Raw genomic sequence first — 20,431 nt, 5'->3', positions numbered from 1 at the left:
TGAAGTTCAATTTAAACAGATCTCAAAATACATAACTATGCAGATTCTCTGAATGTTAAAATGCAACTTTCCATTACAGAGAAGCTATGGCTGGACTATAAATTATTCAAGAAGTTATCATATATTGAATTTCTACTGAATCGACTAAATGGAATAGCTTGTTGATAATCTGTTATATTAAATTAGGATGTACCGTAATTAAAATCAACACATCTATTATGAATCAGGAAGTGTTCTGATAAACCTACAACTATGCACACTGTAAGATTGACTTTCTTTTCTTTTTTGCAAGAAGTTTCATGTATAATTCAATTGTTATGTGTGGGAACATTTATTTATAAAACTGTTTTTTACGAGTCAATGGTGATAAGGACCCGACTTACGGAGCTGATCCTGGGCTACCACTTATAATTAGCTGACAGGTCATATAACACTTCTGTCATCAGTCTTAATTACCGACTTGATTAGATATTCTTCATCAGACACTATGACATGAAACGGTCCAATGACAAATGAGAGAAATGACATTTAATGCTAGTAGGTGGACATTAAAATTTAGTTATTGTTTACTAGTAAATAGATATATCCTTCCACAGGATACTTTAACATATGAATTTGGTCATAAATTAAACCAAGTGAAGGAACGACTTTCACAACACAAAAATAATTGGGTCACACAAAATACTAACACAAGCCTGTCTTAGTAAAAAGGACTTGAAATTTTAATGCCACACATATTTGATTACCTATAAATGGGATGAATGACATATAGAGATCAGATTTAACTGATGTTATGTTTTATAATGTGCTAATGTGATTTGGAAATCCCAAGTTACTTGTAATATCCATGTCAATCACTCTATTCTTTCATCCATTAAATACAGCATTGATTAGTGGCGAATATATAACAATATAACAGATATCTTCCTGTTTCAGACCATCAATAAGATATACAGAACTATATATCATCAATCTGATACCACACTCGTTATCTTGTACTGCCAGAAGGTTATACAACCAATTGTCATCAACCTGCTTAATTATACATTTATAGATGACTGAACCGCGACAAATCAAAATGAAACTATCATTAGCAATGCAAATCTTAGTCCTAACCTTACAGGTAAATCCCAACCTCTATCTGATTTCATATCCACACATCTACAAATCCTAGACTTAATGGAAGAACTCAAAACTCTGTTTCTGATATTGGAACAGATAAACAAATCCTTAACTTAAAGGTAGAATTCAAACCTCGATCAGTATTTTACATCCATAAATCCTAAATTTACTCATAGAACTCGCTTTTTTTTTACATCCATAAATACTAAATTGAATGATAGGACTCAAATCTGTTTTTTTACATCCATAAATTCTAAATTTACTCGTAGGACTCGACCTTTTTCTGTTTTTTTGTGAATACAGAGATTTACAAATCCTGGACTTGCTGCCAGAACTCTTACTTATGTTTCTAATATTGGTACAACAGATCTACAGATCCTGCACTTAAAGGTAGAAACTCGAACCACAATCTGCTTTTGATCTCCATATATCTACAAAGATATAGATATGTTAAAGAATCTGGGTTTCATCGGAACAAACTTGCTAAGGGTCATCTCCATTGTTGGCTAGACTCCAACAAATCTGTTCTCAAATACTTATCTATACATACAGTATATGGATCCTGAACACCTTGTTAACATTTCAATACAGATTTCCATACATTTTACAGAAAATTCTGACAGTACAACTGTTTTCAGATAAGTGATTCCCTGATCCGAGTCTTTCGATGGAAATAATTGTATGTAAAAAGTACCCAATCGGCCTATAAACTAGATAAGTCAATCAGAGCTGTCCATGCATCTCGAATCCTAGGGTCTGTATATTGTAACATTCGCCTATCGCTGCACTGAAAGAAATTGGCGGTACAGACTACACACGTGTGCACGTGTGTGGCTTCACGGTTTGTTTATCTTCCCCTATGTGAGGTGAACACAAAGATGTGCCCTACAGTATCTCCCTACTGTTGTATTACATATAACAATGGTAAGTATGTGTGATGATCTGACCCCACTCCTCGTCACTAATCATGACCAGTGATGATTTGAGTACATATATCTCCACCCTAATCACAACCAACCCACACAACCAATCCTTCTATCCTCAATAACAGTTCAGTCAAAAGTCGGCTTTCCATTTACCTAAAATGTCAGCCTTCCCATTTGCCTGATTTCATTGCTTGCAATGTTATTTACATGTTCTACACCTACACGTTAGCTACATGCAAGACTCTTATGTTGTAACCTTATGTGAAATTTACTTCTTATTCTATCTGCCATTCAGCTGCTGTATCTCTAGTCTCAATGAAGAAGTTCTGGGACACATGGAATAATTCAACAGGTTTATTATAACCCATGATTGTGTAAAATATATACATCCTTTATGTCTCTCTTCATAGCTAATCTGTTAGAGATAGGTTATCATCCAGCCTCTAATATCATCCAGTAACCAATGTTGGGGCTTTCACCGACCAACAGCTGGTTTGTATATTTGTACTATGCAGTCAACAACTCTGTAATGTTTCAGCTAGAATAAGTTGTACATAATTCTATAAATAGTATTTCTTGCTACCAAAATATGTAATACTAAGGGTTTGGGTGATTGCCGCCTTACTTGGTGACCTGCACATACTGATTGATGTGGGATTATCCCCAAAACTTGACTGTTCTTGGGGATACATCCTTCATTTTCTAACATACATATATTCAGTTGCAGGTCCATGATTTTTCAAAGGAGGGGAACCCAACTTTTTAGAGATAGACATTTTTTGAGGAATACCTTAGGAATTTGTTCGACAACAAGGAAGACTAAGGGTGGGGTTTGGAAAATAGATTTTGTGAAAAACAAAAGTGTTTTTGTGAAGTTGTCTATATTTCGTTGAAACAATCACTAAATTACTCTCTAAAATATTGTGTGTGATGGCTGAGGACAGTGCTGGGTCTGTCCCAACTCTGGAGTGGGAGTCCCCTCCCTGTGCGTCATGCACCTGACTTCCTATGTAGCTTAGTGTTATCCTTTGTGGTAAGTGTCAAGCACTACACTGTTTTTCCCTCCACAACTACCGAACAGCCTCCATGTGGTATTCTACTAATTTTCATTGTTCTGTAGTCAATTGTTTTATGGCCTGCTATAAAGATGTAACCCTATGTATCTTATACAACTTATTTTTCCTACACATGATGTAATGCATTTGATTCATTTTCTTGATCACCAGAAAGAATTTGCCAAACTATTCCTTGTTGATAAATAAAATATCTTTTAGGACAGCTATTTCAGCAGGCTGTCCTATTCCCTACAGCAGACTATGGGAGGATAGATAATGGCGATGTGTTTCTCGTTACCTCTAACTCGGACCTAGAGGTACAAGGACGGAACCGTTATATTACTTGTACCAACACAATCATTGGCATGGTGCATGACCAGCCCCTTACCAATGTGCTTCCAATTTTTGGGGGGTAATTGTCTTTGTTTTATTATCCTCGTCTTACTTTGTATGATGTGTATAGTTGTATTGTGCCTTACAGAAGTGGATGGGGACCAGATGGCCAGGAATCGAATTGTACACAGACTTTAAATCAGTTTTCTTAAGTCAGGGTCGGACATCTTCTCAACACGATTTACAGTCGTTGTTATTTTTGTCAATTTGAGAGGAGACTGGTCATACCATGTGAATACTGTAACTACAAACAGGTTCAGATACTTGTCCATAGTTACAACACATTAATATAAACAGGTTCAGACAACTGTCCATAGTGTTACAATACTATAAACAGGTTCAGACAACTGTCCATAGTGTTACAATACTATAAACAGGTTCAGATAACTGTCCATAGTGTTACAATACTATCAAGAGGTTCAGATACTTGTCCATAGTTACAATACATTAATATAAACAGGTTCAGACAACTGTCCATAGAGTTACAATAATATAAACAGGTTCAGACAACTGTCCATAGAGTTACAATAATATCAACAGGTTCAGACAACTGGCCATAGTGTAACAATATTATCAAGAGGTTCAGATACTTGTCCATAGTTACAATACATTAATATAAACAGGTTCAGACAAATATAAACAGGTTCAGACAACTGTCCATAGAGTTACAATAATATCAAGAGGTTTAGATAATTGTCTATAGTTACAATTCATAGTACAATCACTACATACGTTCATATTCACCTTCTTTTTATCCCGCATTGATCCCTTGCCTCGGACCATTATTTTGCACCCAGTGAACTGTTCCAGCTCTTTTGCTGTCATCCCCCTTGGTCCCAATATTCTCCCCACAAAGTTGAACTGAAAAAGATCAGAATATTGTTACAATTTATCATTCCTTTGCAGTCAACCAGCTACCTGTCAATAAAAGCATGGTTAACTTAGATTGCTAATTGAATTAATTTTCTATATTTTGTATGCCACTCCAATTCTAATACAACAGTGATTTGTTTTTCTTTGTTTAAAGTTTTAAGATGATGTATCATCATTTTAAATTCTACATATGCAGATTATGCGTTATACCTGTTAACAGTATCCTAGTTATGATTTCATTACAAGACACTTCATTCTCTATTATATCATCAGTTATTAATATATTTGTTCTGAATTCTAATTATATGACCACTGCAATTACAATCAGCGAGAAACACTAGTCATGATCACACATCTTTTTGTTTAATCTCGTGATCACAATTAGGTGCTACAAATACTGTGGGTATTATGTATTGCAAATTCATTAGCCAATGCATGAAAGTATTTTAATCATGTTTAGAAAGTGATTAAACAAAATCTAAGAGTTTACAATGGGATATATACACAAAACCATACATTAACTTAACAGCTGATCCCAATCAGCTGAGGTTTTTGGATTATAAACATAGAATTATATACGCATCAATCTGCTATCTCACAATTTGTACATGCACAGAACTAGTTTGAGAACATGTGTTCATGATGTGTATTATGTAAGGTATCGAGGCTAGGCTAGTTTGTAAGGTGTCTACCACAGCCAAATGAACACAACCAACCTCAGAGCCTTAACATTTCTACACAAGATTTATGTAAAGTAATATTGGGATTCTCCATTTCCCAAGTTAAACTCATTCTAGAATTATCCCTTTCCTATACTTTTCAAATGGCAGAAATGGCAGACTACTTGTCAAAGAGAAGACAGTTTTTTAATAGTGTATTTCTTGACTATAGAGTCTGGTATATATCTACTGATCCATCTTAAAACCAGTGATTAGGAAGGCTATACCTTCAACTCAGCCACCTGCACATAGAAATCATCTGGTCTTAGAGAACACTTTAAATACATCATTAAACAAAAATAAGGAAGATTATATTGGAGATATGCATCATGTACCAAATCTCTGGGATAAGCTGCCATGACAGTGTCACAGTGCCACTTGTTTGGCAGACTATTTAGTCTTGTACTATAATTCTAAAATGGGCATACAATTACATAACAAGAGGCCAATGGGCCTTAACGGTCACCTGAGTCCTACAGTATTTATTTTTGTTGTTGAAATATGTACCAATTTGAGTAAAAAATAGTATTCCTAGACCTATTTTCAGTTAGATCGGCCTATTAGAACATGTTTTTAAGTTTGAAATAGGTATTTACAAAATGGCGGCCGTGGTGGCCATATTGGATTTCTGGTTGACCCAAAAAATAACAACACTTTGTCAGGACCATGAGTCAATCATTCCTACCAACTTTCAGTTCAATCGGCCCAGCAGAACTTGACTTTAAGTTTGGAATGTAAAATGTTAACGGACGCCTGACACCAGACGCCGCCGGACGAAGACGGATAGCAATAGGTCACTTGAGCTAAAGCTCAGGTGACCTAAAAAGCCTCTTCCAAATCAAGTCTGTCCATTAACCAATTCACCTCGAAAGTCACATTTGAACCTTACCAAATCAAAGGCTGGGCAAGTCCAGTTTAAATATGAGGGGATGAATAAGTTAACCAGAGATTTTTCTTTTCCCCATATATACTTACATCTGGGTGTTCTTTGACGGGGACATATAATTTTTCTGAGAGTGTGACGGTAGGTCCCTGTACCTCAGGCAATGGAAGGGGATCTCGATTGCTTCCCTTATGGTGAAATAACTGTAATCGAACTCTGTTGATTTCTGAAAATATACAAACAGCAAACTCATATAAAATTTGAATTTGGGTCTTACAGTGAACACCCACTTACATCACAGCTAACATCCGAGCATTCTGTCTCACACTGAAACATTGTTTCCTATCTCGTACTCAAAGACTGTTTTCTATCTCGTCCTCAAAGATTACATATCTGGCTTTCTGATTTAAATCAAAATTGTGTACTACCATAAAGATGTGATATAACTATTGTTTCTGTTGAAATTGAATACTGGCAATTCTTCAGGTTTGACCTCCAAACCTGGCACCAGTGATTGTCCAGTAAATGTCCCCTTATTGATTTCCACGAGTACACTAATTGCCTAATATCAATATTAGCTAATTAATGAAGTAGTAACTTAGTAATTTTGATAAGGTATGCATTCAGTTACTATTTTTAGAGTTACTTTGTTTTAATTTCAACCATTATTTTTTAGTCATTAATAATCTCTTTTAAGTATTTTAATTCTCATCATGTTAAAGATTATTGTTTATAGGATTTTATTCTAAATGAAATTAGGACCACATAAATTGGAATTAAAAAAATTGTCTCACTCTCAACACATAAATACAAAACTATCATACAGAAAACAGGTGTGGTTACTGTAACTTATACAATTCTGACTAGATATAAATAAACATGAGCTCATATTATTCATCAGCATTTTGACTTCGTGACTGTGAAAAATGGACAGGTATACAGTCATATATTGTTATCGGAAGCATCAACCCTAGATTTTAGTCTTGCTCTTAATAGTTGAAGATTGTTCGTCTCTTCATGTAAAAACAGTTTACCTGGTGCATTGATAAAAAGCTTTACCTTAGCTGTGGTTTCGACTAGAATAGGAAAACCCTGCAGTAATTGTCAGTGTGTAATCTAATTATGTACAATACATAGGTAATATATTACATTCAAATACTGTACTTTATAAACATATAATGTACATAGGATACAAGTCCTGCAGAATATACAGGTTTAGACCAATTTAGTGAACACAAGCAAAGCCATTAGGTATGGGACATATCTCTACAATCACTATTAGGTTACATTTATAATGGTAATTATACCAAATACAGACCACACCGTGAAATCACATACATTTAAATAAAGGAATCAAAATTAACAAATATAAATTGTCAAATAATCTATATTTAAACAAAAGGTTAATTTAGGTACATTTTAATACAAGTACTTGTATTTAAAGGAGGAATTTTGTAACCAACATATATACGTACACCATGAAACAATCAGAGAAACCTGCCATTGTAGAACATGTACAAAATCTATTAATACATATATATATATTTATAAATGTGAACCTCTTCACTTTTTACCAGAATGTGGGTTAATTCTTACAATAAAATAATTAATTTTGCTTCTAGGAGGTAAAATTTAAATGCATTTTTCTTGTCCATAAAATATATGAAAAAAAGTGTCCAAAGAAAGTTGTAATGAAATGACAGGTTATAGAATACACCAGGGACTATCAACATTTGACCTCGTCTATGATTATGTGTTCAGTGGGGCATTCCTTCATGGCCTAAGCTGAAGGTTAGTATGACCTCTAGTTCTGTAATTAAGGGGCCTGTGGACAGGAAGGTCAAATACCATATGCCCCTTGGCTGTTCATGGCTGGCCTTTTTGCGTGTAAACCTGACACTGACCAGAACCCCATGCCAGTACACTAACACTATACCCCCCTGTTGTTTTAACCAGACCATGTTAAGGGGTGCCATAGTCTGGTTCATGATCCTAAATGACCTTTGACACATCATACACTGGCCAATAATCTTAACTCAACAAACCAAGATGGACTTGTAGGACTAAAGACAATAAGTTTTGTTACGATCAATTTTCCTTTCTATCCTAAATGACCTTTGACACATCATGCACTGGCCAATAATCTTAACTCAACAAACCAAGATGGACTTGTAGGACTAAAGACAATAAGTTTTGTTACGATCAATTTTCCTTTCTATAAAAACTAAGTCCTCCTGTCAGTAACTTGCCTATTAACCCCCTACAGGCAGAATCTACATGGTTATGTTTTATAGCTTGTCTGGGAGTGATTGATGAACTGAGAGCTAGCATTTATATTAAGTCATCCGGAGTTCAAATAGGGCAAAAATGACATAAATTACTGTTACATAGTTTTTCATTATTTGTGTGTATATATACATGTATAGGTCTGTGTGTACATGTGAATTCTACCAAGCTTTACATCTTACAAATGTTATCACAGGGTAACATGTGTATTCACACATTCCACAAGTTCCTGTCCCCATCTTTAAGGCTTAACAAACTACAACACATCCACCATCATCCACTCATAGGGTCAACTCACTGTACATAGTACACCACTTCAGCACACTACTGAATCAAGCTTTTATTTAACTACCTAGTATACAACTGAAGGAAAGTGCTCAAGCTTTGTCTCTACCTTGAACACAACTTGGAGAGATAAGTTAAGCTTCTTTACTACCTTGATCACAGCTCGTGTAAAATACTCAAGCTTCCTTTAAACGTGACTCATGGAGAGTAGCAGGTACTCAAGTTTGTCATTAACTAGAAGTAGTTCGAACATAACTCTAGGAAGATAATCAAAGCAAGACAGTATACTGTCGCAACAGTAGAACTTGCTATAAACCATTTACATGTAACAACAAACCATTTCCTCAGTTGCAAGCAAATTCAAAATCACACATTTCCATAAAAATTTGTTCAAGTACCTAATATCAACTTCATGTTCTTGACAGTATTTTGTGATATACAGTCATGAATAAACATTAAATAAAAAAAAATATGTTAAAATGCCTTCATGAATGAGCAAATATCTTCTTAACAGGATTGAAAGTGTGGTAAAATTGCCAACAAAAGAGTGCCCTTCCAATCTCAACATACAAATTAGATGCTAGTGCAGCTGTACTCTAGCAGCAAAGCTGTGCAGTTAAGTGAATTTACCAACAGCAAAATAAACCTACTAGGGTCATTTAGTATTTACATCGTTATCTTTGAGGTTGTAGAACAAGAGTCAGCAGTGTGTGCAATTATCAGGTAGCCTTGCCTAGTGACCATTCTCCAATTAGCCAACAGCTTAGTGAGATGGAATCCCCTGGCCTGCTCATTAGTGCCGCTTAACTCATTCACCCCTGAAACTTCATAATGAACTATTCCAACCATTGATTAGGAAGAGTTCAAATGTGTCTTCAGGGGTGAATGAGTTAACTAGCTTCAGACAGAATGGGAAAGCTGATGTTGGCACACATAATGATGTTTACAGACAAGGTTTCCATATGATGTACATCAAGCCTAAAAGATCAGACATGCATGTCCACAGTGTTGGCTTCTGTTGTTTGTTCAAGAGTGGGACAGGACAGTGCTTGTTGGTGCCAACTTCTACAGCCGAATCCTTGTTACTATGAGGGGACTGGCCACTAATAACAAAATGCTACGTCACACTGGGTAATGAACAAAAGTAAGGCTACAAGTTCCTCAATGTATGCAACTAAAATCAAAGAAGTTAGAAACAACCCTAGAAACAAGAAAACAATTTCAAATACTGCAGTAAAGCAGCAAAAATCTAAAAACATCCCTAGCTACCAGTAACTGCAGTATAATATCCATCAGTGACTAAAGACTTCGGGGGGGGGGGGGGGGGGGGGGGAGACTTGAGGTAACGGACCATCTCAAAATGACTTTCTACCTTTTTCTCTCATCTTTCGACATTTTAGTGATTTGACATTATTTAACATACACCTAAGACTTAAACAAAAAGGAACTACATGTAGAATACCACATACCTTACAAAGTGAAAAATGATATATTCTGGCAGTGACTACAGTTACTACATTTGAATCTACTGTATATCTCGGTCACACACGCATTCACAAAATGAGACAATGACCCTAGCAGCTTACTGCTTTTTCACGATAAGACAACAGCTAGCTTATTAGTAGCTCCCAATCAAAACCTCCTACCAAGTTTTCAAATGGTGGCACCTCTTATACAAATGACAATGCTGAGAATATCAGAATAACCTGGCACACAAACTTGTGTCATATTCTTAGTAGCTACATGGCAATCTGATTGTAGAAACATTGTCTGTACACATGACTGAGTATACTGAATGATGGGATAAAACACATTTAGAATTTGTGATGTTAATCTAGGATGAACAGTTGCCAGCTATTAGATCAAGTCAGTAAGCATTCCCTCTGGTATTAAACTTAGCATACCGGGACAAATAAACCTTGTACATGTTGGAACAAACAAATTAGTGACAATGGATACACGCTGCACCCTGCTCACCGCCCGGTATCTTTAATTCTTACAACTGTTTAAAATCATAAAACGTGACAAACAATTGCTCCCCAGAGGAACTGAAGGACATTTGAATATCGTTCAGAGACCTCTATCCAGATATAAATACATTTTTTAACTGAACACTTGTTGAACTATGTACAGTAATTCAGGTATGATTGAACTGTATTGCGTCTTCTGAAAAGAAATTAACCATGGTTGAAAAAAATAAAGAAACCTCAATTCATCTTGAGGCTTTGTACAGTGTTCCGAAGGAGTTGTCGTCATTATACGATGGTTTTATTGTGCCCTTGAATTGAAGCGTACCATAGCAATGGTAATGAAACAAATATAATTGGGTTTAACCTAATTGGACTATAAAACAGGCCTTCATTCCTTTACCCTACTAGAGGTGCAGAATTAGAATTGAGGATGCAGTTCCTCAAAAAGAAACGTGCAACAATGACAATAAACCTGTGATGAAAGCTAGCACACAGACACCCTATGGGAGCCGTGACAACTTGCCCAAGCTGTAATATCCAGCATACCAACATCCTTTACAGTCTTTACAATCCTTCACTTTTTTGTTACATCTAACACAGACACCTCGTATATGCCAGTCCTCATGTAAACTAACTGTCACACCCAGAACACAGATAGTATGCCATTACTTGCATGCCATCCCTTCAGAAGTACACTTAGTCCTAAGAATTCTAACTTTAGCCAATTTCGCTAAAGTTAATTTATTCGTTGACATATGTTTTCAGAAACATTCCTACATGTACATATTCTAACATGAGATTTAGGTCCTACCAACACATCAGCAACAAAAACAGTATTCACAATGACACATAGATATATACATGTATCTGTTATCATCAGTCATCACTCTATAGCTACCAGGAGAATAAGTTCAGTTTCCATTATAGATAACATTACACCTGTTACAGAATCAGCAACGATTGGTTTGAATTTCATCAAAATTTTACATTTATATAAAATATATTTATTTATTTTTATGACGCAAATATCTGAGTCCTGACCAAGAGCTTCTCCTATGGGATTTGCAGACATTTTGAGAACTTACTACATCATACCTACTAAAATCACTGCAACTATATATGTACACAAAAGATTAACGATTACATCCATATGGAGAAAAATTACACACCCAACATGATCTATCAGATTATCATGCCATTTCCAATCAAGCAATATAAGGCCTAAAGTATTGTGTTTTTGACAAGAAGGGCTTGGTAACTTTAATCAATAGTTCCAGGTAGCCATGAACTTCTTTGTGTTGCTTATTGTGTGTAGTAGACCTGGTAAATAAATCCCAAAGACTATTTGTCAGGATGCTATATGATTGGTGGGACCAAGTAAAAGTATGGGACAATCCTTATCCATAAAGAGGATGGTTGGTTAGCTCTTGGTTATACACCGTTCTCTCTCTGCTTCCTAACATCTATATCTACCACCCGGGTCTACCAAGGGGAACACTCCATTTCAGGTATGGCAAGGGCATCATTCTGTTTCAAATTGTGTACCACAAAATTAAGTTCTTCATCAAAATTTGTAACATGAAATGCCAAAATTCCATCAACCTACTAAGCTTACAGAATTAGTTAAGCCATACATCTTCGAAAGGATATGTCATTTTGTTTTTGTTTTCAGCAAATATAACAATGAAATGTTATAGGCAAGAAATGCATTTTGTTGACTTCTTATCTTGTTTCACTTATCTAAATTGATAAATGTACCTAGCTGAACAATTTTTATATCGTGCACAAAGATTTAAATGTATGTGTCATTTCAACAAGTTTTGAAGAAATGCAAACAGACTTGGACAGGGACTCCATGGACACATTTCTTGGACACAAGACTCCACGAAGAACATGCGACTTGGACTTCACAATGGACATGTGATCAGGATTAGGACAAGGACGCTCTAAATGAATATGTGACTGGGACAGGGTTTGACCACACTAGACATGTGACTGTATTGCTAAGGGATTGGGATTATATACACCAAGATGGCCAAGATGACTGGCACTGCAGGGATGGGGGGATATAGGATAGGGCACATTCCTCACTTACAGAGAGGCAGGGGGGAGGGGAAATGATTGATCTCCCTCCACAAGTTTGGAAGAGCAGGACTACACAACCTCCTGCAGGTGCCCTGATTCTTACACAGCTCTACATCTGCTTGTGATCAGTGCTGCCCTGCTGTTTCCTCATTTTTCAGGGTTTTTTCACTGCTAAATAAAATGAGAAAACGTCAAACATCTTGAGATGATTGCAGGGTAAGCTTGTGAAAGAAGTTCTAAGCTATAGCCAGAAGGGCCTCTTCTGTACTTCCCAAATATTTCAAAGTCCAAACTGTATGTTGGCATGAATTTCTTTGCTAAAACTTGAAAAAATGATTGCCAAATGACATTTAAACAAAGAGGCTAGCATGTAAGGGTCTGAATCTGTTTGATGTACATACACTGGAGCCATTATGAGAGAATCCAGACATAAAGAAGGGGAGGTCATAATAATTGTATACCATTCCCTTAATTTTATTTTTTTTGTTTGCAAGATTGTAAAATTAACTTCAAACTTTCTATGCAAAACAGAGAAACCATAATAATCTGGGCGATGTGTTGCCAGGAATGCACATAACTGCTACCAGCTATACACAGCCATTGAACCATTCACCATATTGCGAGTATTATGCTTTCAACTCCTCCCATCTATATATCATAACAAAAGTCTTTACAGAAGTGAAATTGCATGTAATCTGTATGTATTACCTACTGTGAATGTTGCATCATTTGACAATATATAAAGATAAAACGCATCAAGAGCTTTCAGTGTTATATACACAAATAATGATGTCTGCATCACGGTGGTCGGAGAATATATCTAGAAATGCTATATCAATTTGCACTGCTCTTCCCCATTTTATTCTTCAGAAACAAACTCTTGATAAAGGTAAACGTAGCTGGGATATAACTGTATACCATCATCTAATTAGTAGGGTTCCCTTTACATAGACAGACTGTAGCCAGCAGCAGTAACAGCACTAAAGACGTACCCAACACAAAACAAGGTATAAACCCGATACAAAATAATATTTTGGCTCACAATACAAATATTCAGTAATTAATTTGTATGTGCTTTATATCTATTTCCTTTGATCAATTCCATCATTCTATTCTTTAGCCTTTCAGTACTGGAATCGAGACTGAAGAAGAACGACTGTTCTTTAGCCTATCAGCACAAACAAAAACACCTGCAAATGATTCACACCGTTATCCACTATAAATGCATCACGTACATGTAGTTTTCGAAAAACTGGCAGCACTATGGTATACCCTCCCCATGGCTGTATTTGCTGTAAGCTTATGAAATAAACTAGTGTTATATATATAGCTAGTGGTAACTTTGTCTGTATAACATTAAAAAAATCAGAAAGAAAATACCAAAATGGGACAAAAATAAATTAACAATCTCCCGCACTACGTGTCCAAGCTTGAATTGTAAGTTCCAGACAGCAAAAAATTGGATAATTTCAGTTTTACTGAGAAAAGATAACAGTTAAATACTGCTACCTGGCTACCTATATCAGTAGTCCTCAAGAGTGCTACAGGAGTAAACAAAAGCCATAAACTTTCATATAGAGTGGTGATTTCTGTACACCTCTCTATTGACCAACTGCAAATACGTCTCAAAGACACGACAGGCCCATTCAAACTCTTCAAAGCTTTTAGACACGAAAATTATTTCAAAACTGAGCAATGTCATCTGTTTTTCCCAGAATAATAAAAACTTAACAGATTTATATATATATATAAGCTACATTTTCGACAAAAGGTTCCTAATTCAGATATATATTCAATATTTGTGTAATACTCTTAAAATGATTTATCTGTTGCATGATTTATGATGCCCTGCTTTCCCTCTAAAAGACACTCTGGAACCAGCCCCACATGGCCCCTATAATGAGGACTGTGGGAACTCCACATGCTCCAGATTGGGCAGCACTGGCACACACAGGAGGCTAGGAGTCTCAAGAGGCCACACTCAGCAGGGCATTTACAAGCTGATGGAGATCTCTTTGTGGTGAGAATATGCCAATCCACTGTGGCCTTGGTCAATCGACATGTGGTTCTAATTCTTTCCAATATATCATTTGCTGCTAAAATAATTGTTTTCATAAGGCTCCCAGTCTACAGCTAGGTAGAAATGTATTACAGGGATTTCTCCATCATTGACCTCTGCGTGATTTCATTTTCTCTTGTATAAGAAAGTTATAAAATGATAATCAATGCAGGATTGTGTAGTGCATAAAAAATTTCACAATACATGAAATAGTGGTTAATGTAGTTTAACTATTTGGCAATATTTTTTGAACTGTTATACCAAAATCCTGACCATCCCAGTGTGACTTTCGAGTTTATTGATCTAGTGAACAGCTGAGAGTGCATGGTTGGGTATATAGCAGTAGACTGGCTTACAGCCTCAGATACAATCATTGACAAATAAACACAAGCTACAGGCATGCTATATTCGTTCAGAAATTCAGTTATTCTGCAAAAGTATCCTTCCCTCGGATTGTCGAACAACAAAAACAAATGCATTCATGGTAAAATGTCTTGCACAGGTTTTTTTATGAATTATAAATGAAACTCTCAAATCTGATGATCAAGAAAATGCCTATCGCTGCATATATCCCAGAACATCACAGGGGACACATCAGCACGACATTGTGATTGACTGTGTCGGATTCCCTAGAAACAAGTCATTACAACAGACTATAAGGCAATCCAAAATGTACAACATGTCATGATTTACAGATACTGCATATTGAACATGTTCAAAGCTCCTACGAATTCCCCGTTACTGTAGCTACAAGATTTCTCCAAAGATGGTGAACTAGTTAAAAAGAGCGGGAATGAGAAGCTAGAGCAAAGTTATCAGTACACATGTTGAAAACCTTCATTAAAACAATCTCAATGGTCAAAAATTAATGTATTTGTTGGTACGTTAGTTAAAAATTAACCAATCGTGTCAATGCTGTTCCTATAGCTAGCTGTACAATTGATTAACTAATGCACTGCCCCAGATATCACAACATTAAGAGAAATTTGAGAAGGATCCAGAGCTACTGACCTTAAATCCCCCTCATGCATGCCCCCATTTTTGGGAAGGACATGAGGATGTACGTGCAAGAAAGGTATATATGCTGAAGGGACTTCAAAGTAGATAGTGTATACACCTCATGGTATGCACCTGTGAGTCATATATACAAAGGAACTTTTTGTGCGAGTTGAGATATCATGTAAACTCCTGGAAGAACTTCAATGCACATGGAATATTACAATCTTAACACAAAAACCGGTAATCATCTTTAGCAAGATATTTATATATTAACAATATTACCAAAAACAAATCTTATAAAATATAAAGGCGTGCAATGCCATACAAAAGATTTTTTTAACAAGCCCATGAAAGAATGTTTAAAAAACACCAAACAGTCCAAAGATAAACCCTGTGGTATCATTTTATCTGGAAGGTTTTGTAATTTTCCACTCAACCTTGGTCTGGAATGGGCACTGTCAGGTCTTCTTGTGCAATGGGGTGTGAAATATATAGTATCTGTGTAGGTTTGTAATTACACACCGATTATTCACCCTTCCAGGCCGACTAGCACAGCTATACATAGGACAACCTCACAAAGCCAGTCTGTGTCCTCTTCGCATGGAGCCTAAATCCTCCCCATTTCATAGAGTCGGTGCAAGGCTTATCTCTTAATAATCACACTAGGCCAATGTCAGCAGCTCAATGCTAGAGAATGTGATCCATTTCAATATTTTGTAATATGTGCCTTGTACTTATTTTAACCCACCTCATTTAAATTTGATAAATAGCGTTTAAGTATGGTTCAAGGCATTAATTTTAAAACTGATTTATATAAAAAAAGACTTCAAGTCAAGAATTATGAAATAGTTTTGATAAATCTGTTTGTTATATGATATCCATATTTGTAAGTTTTGTTCTGTCCCTGCATTACAGGGTTTGACAGGTACAAACAAGAAAAAATTACCTTAAATGTTCAAAAATGTTATACTAGCCTGGAAGAACGGTTTTAATATCCTATACATGTATTACTTTTAGTTTTATATCAAAATACCTTTACCTCTTTTGATGAATTTCGTTATCCTCCTTTTAATTCATAACTCCTCTCAGTATGCACAGATTTTCATAAACACATATGTAATCAACTTATAGTGGTTTATCATTCCAGTTTTATACACACATAGTAAATTTAACAAAGTCGAATTATATTCCAGTTTTATCTAAATGTCAGTCACCATACTGCAGAGTATCTCGAGTTTAGGACCGAGTTCTTGTGTTGTTCTGTCCTGGTTTCAGATGTTGATCGTTATTCCTCTTTCCACGATGAGCGTAAAGTATAAATACAGTCAATTTCAGCTCTCTAAATCCATGAAGAAATGATGTTTCCAAATGTGATGTATGTTCAACACAAAGTCACAAGAAATCAATTTGTATGTAATCTGTGTACACAAACATTTGGACAATTCATAGAATACACTTTTTCACAACATGTACTCTTTTTTTTTACACCTGCAGCTTTACCAGCTCTCGTGTTGCTATTAAAATTTGAAATTATTTCAAGGGGGAAATAATTTCGAAAGTCTTTCAATTTTTAATTGATCACAATGTCTCTTTTCCATTGGAGTATATAGGTATTGGAGGTAAAATTAATTCAATATTGTTTTCAACACTTAAAATGGAAACAACATTTATAAGTTACAACATCTGCCACAATTCATCAAAAGACATGTTTTACCATACCTGTCACTGTTCTGTGTAGCCGATAATTTAAGATGAAGTACCATCAACAATTTCAGCGTATTGGCCGCTCGTAAATCCATCCTCCTCTTTGGAAACACTTTTTTTCTCATATTGGGATCACAATTTTCTTTAGTGTATATCCTTTAATGGGTTTCAAACAACAAGGAAATAGTTGTTGATAGGGAGGGATATTAGTAGATTAGATGGTAACCCAGTGCTCAGATGTTGGCACACTGAAGACTGCATTATATGGTACAGAACATGTAAAGTATGGTGGGAAAAATGTTACTGTTTTACACAAAATACTCTAAGTAGCTATCACAGGTTAAATGATGAAAGACTCTTGTATATTGGAGAAATACACTTAATGAAAACTAGGTTATTAATACTTCATGTGACATGTGATTTGCACCCATACATTTTGTCTTTACAAACTCAAACCTTTGTCAATTTCTTTCAGATGGACAACAAGTCGCAAAAAAAAAATTGACAATCAAGCAAGAGAGATGCAGATAATAAATATTAGACATATGAGTGTTACCAGAAGTGACGGACAAGCGTAAATGATGAACTGGTTAAGAGGTAGACATGCTAAAACATCCCGTGCTGTGGACAGGTGATTTCAATAGGGGAAAGGGTGCATAGTCATTTGATGCTGCTTAGTATGTAAAAATGTTCAATACAATTTTTAGATATTACTACAATAGTATACATCATACAGTAGCTCAATGAACAGCCTAATAACCAATACATGGGTATAGGCCAACCTAGGTTACACATAAGCCAATAGTCCAGGCATTTAACCCAACAAAACGTGCAGTACAAATTATTGATCCAATCATGTTAATGTAAATAAGAGTGTTCATTACAATAAAATTTTCTATTGATTAGTTGACGATAGGCCTATCACGAGATTTGTTTAAAAGCACAGATTTAAGAGTTACTTCCCGAGATTTTTATCGTTATTGACAAAACTATTTATTTAACCTGTCATATATTCATTCATCAATCTGTTTAGTTAATAATTACTTTGATTTGACGTTTTATTCCATAAGTATTCAATGTAATCAATAATTTTTTAAACTGAATAACTGAATAAAAACAAAATAAGTGGTAAAATCAGAAAGATTCTACTGTTTCTGTCGCGAATGAACACATTATTTTCCTACGAGGTTGTGCGCTACCTGAGCAAATCAGCTGAGCCAATTTATCATACCTTATCAACAGGTAATATTTACAATCTGGAGATAAGGGAAACCGCGGGAATTACGTGTTGATATCACTCCACGTTGAGATTTTCCGATGTCAGAATGTTATTATTTTAAAGAAAATCAGAGAAATCTTAAAATCAAGAAGTAAGAATGAGTCACGCAGTGTAAAAACACTCAAAGCTGTGTGCAGTGACGGGAGAAGTTTCAAAATGGCTGCCAAAAATCGGGGCTGTTCGCTTTGTGTCGGTATGCGGCGAGTATGTAGCTTACTTCCCACACAACAGCCCAGAATTTGGTCACAATCATTAGAAATTAGCAAAAACTAAAATTTGGTATAACAAAATATGAGTTTAAAAGAATTTTAGTAACTTTTACGAAGTGAATTGCTAGTGTTATTTTTAGTCCAAAACTTTTGGTAGACATGTTCCCCTCAATGTGGGCCAGGCCCAAGTAGGATGCACCATCAGAATTAATAGACACACGAGTAAATTCCAATACGTTTTGCGTCCGTATTAAATCATATTATCACTCCGAATTATCAATAACAATTTCTGCAAAATTTGTGGCGAGATACACCAAGAAATTCGCACGTTTTCAAGCTTCACGTAAACTTACCTTCGTCTAAAAGTTTTTCCAAGTGTACAAAAACATTCGGAAATGCCTGAATTTGTTTCTTGTCTTTTAGTAACTGTGCTAAATATTCTGGCGTGTTACGCTCATCTTTGTTAGTTTCAGTTCCCATGTTAACAAGCGTTGAGCTCTGTAGCAAACTACCTGAGTTAAGAAGGGTTAGATTCCAAACTACAAGTCACTACTATATAGTTCTGTGATCCCTCTTTCATGAAAATTTGTTTATGAACACGTGCTGCCGTCTGCGCATGTCATTGACCGGACCAATGAACTCGGAGCTTAGAGAGGGGTGTTCAGGTTGTGGTGTAATATACGCACTGCAATACACACACGCTCATAGCGCTACTGTAGCAGTAGCAGGAACTAGGGAATGTTGTTATATATCTTTTCGTTGCTGCACTGGCACAAAAACAAAATTAGAATTGAAATAGAAGTAAACCAGAAATGTGTTTGATAATTTTTTTCCGAAACAGATATGTACGCAGCGAAATAGTGACCTCTCATAACTTGGGGACGCATAATGTGGTAAAAATGTCAAATATGTCTTTTTTGACACATAGAGTGACTAAACAGGAAGATACAATTTATACCAATATATATCCGATCAGTGAATTCCAATGAATACACCTGACGCTTATTGTGGAGGTATATCGGATCATGGGGAATATATTTCGAATATGACTGCTGTATCAATATATAGGTATCCGCCTTTTTGTTTTTGTTTTCTGCAATAAAACGAATTTCAAACAAATTAAAGTCACCTTTGACTAGTAATTTTTAACTCCATTACAAGTTAATAAGGAAGCACTACCTTTGCATAACGCTGCACAAGCTAACCTTACAGTAGAGATGTGTGATACTCGGCGCAGCTTGGCTATATGTTTCTCTTACCCTGCATCGTTTTAACATGTAAACTATCTAGGTACCGAATTAATATTAAATATTATTTTTTTGAGAAATATAATTTCATACCAGTGGGATGCTTTTGAACGAAAGCTTTATTCACTTACGATTTTTTTTTCTGCGCCAGTATAGGCCTTACATATTCTGTTCAATTTAAGACGAAATCTTTGCGTTTTTAGATGAAAGAAATGTTGTATCGATAATTCTGTTAATGCATTACTTGATTAATCATACGCACAGTTATTTTCTTTAAAAATGGTATAAGTAGGGGTTCTGGGTTAAACATCTGATTTAATTTAGGACGCCATATCTA

General features: G+C 35.6%; 1 protein-coding gene and 1 long non-coding RNA gene across 12 annotated transcripts in view; one reads left to right on the top strand and one right to left on the bottom strand.

Moving 5' to 3' along the window:
• Positions 1 to 19,472, bottom strand: part of LOC110465690 (protein quaking-B-like) — a 37,544-nt gene extending 18,072 nt beyond the window's left edge. For 4 of the 11 annotated variants that reach the window (XM_021521673.1, XM_021521682.1, XM_021521672.1 and 1 more), the window contains exons 1-3: positions 19,201 to 19,471; positions 6,064 to 6,197; positions 4,229 to 4,357 (exon numbers count right to left, since the gene is read on the bottom strand). In XM_021521673.1, coding sequence (XP_021377348.1) covers positions 4,229 to 4,357; positions 6,064 to 6,197; positions 19,201 to 19,327 — 390 coding nt within the window. In that variant the 5' untranslated portion in view covers positions 19,328 to 19,471. Of the gene's footprint in view, positions 1 to 4,228; positions 4,358 to 6,063; positions 6,198 to 19,200 lie in introns of all 11 variants that reach the window. The other 7 variants (XM_021521677.1, XM_021521680.1, XM_021521681.1 and 4 more) reach the window with 4 other exon arrangements.
• On the top strand, positions 1,592 to 19,194 carry LOC110465692. Its single transcript, XR_002464643.1, has 3 exons — positions 1,592 to 2,046; positions 14,464 to 14,617; positions 17,835 to 19,194. It is a non-coding gene; the product is annotated as an uncharacterized LOC110465692 (long non-coding RNA).
• Positions 19,473 to 20,431: the final 959 nt, after the last annotated feature.

This window comes from Mizuhopecten yessoensis, unplaced genomic scaffold, assembly GCF_002113885.1.
Source record: "Mizuhopecten yessoensis strain PY_sf001 unplaced genomic scaffold, ASM211388v2 scaffold11099, whole genome shotgun sequence".
Lineage (NCBI taxonomy): Eukaryota > Metazoa > Mollusca > Bivalvia > Pectinida > Pectinidae > Mizuhopecten > Mizuhopecten yessoensis.
This window is presented reverse-complemented; position numbering and strand designations above follow the sequence as displayed.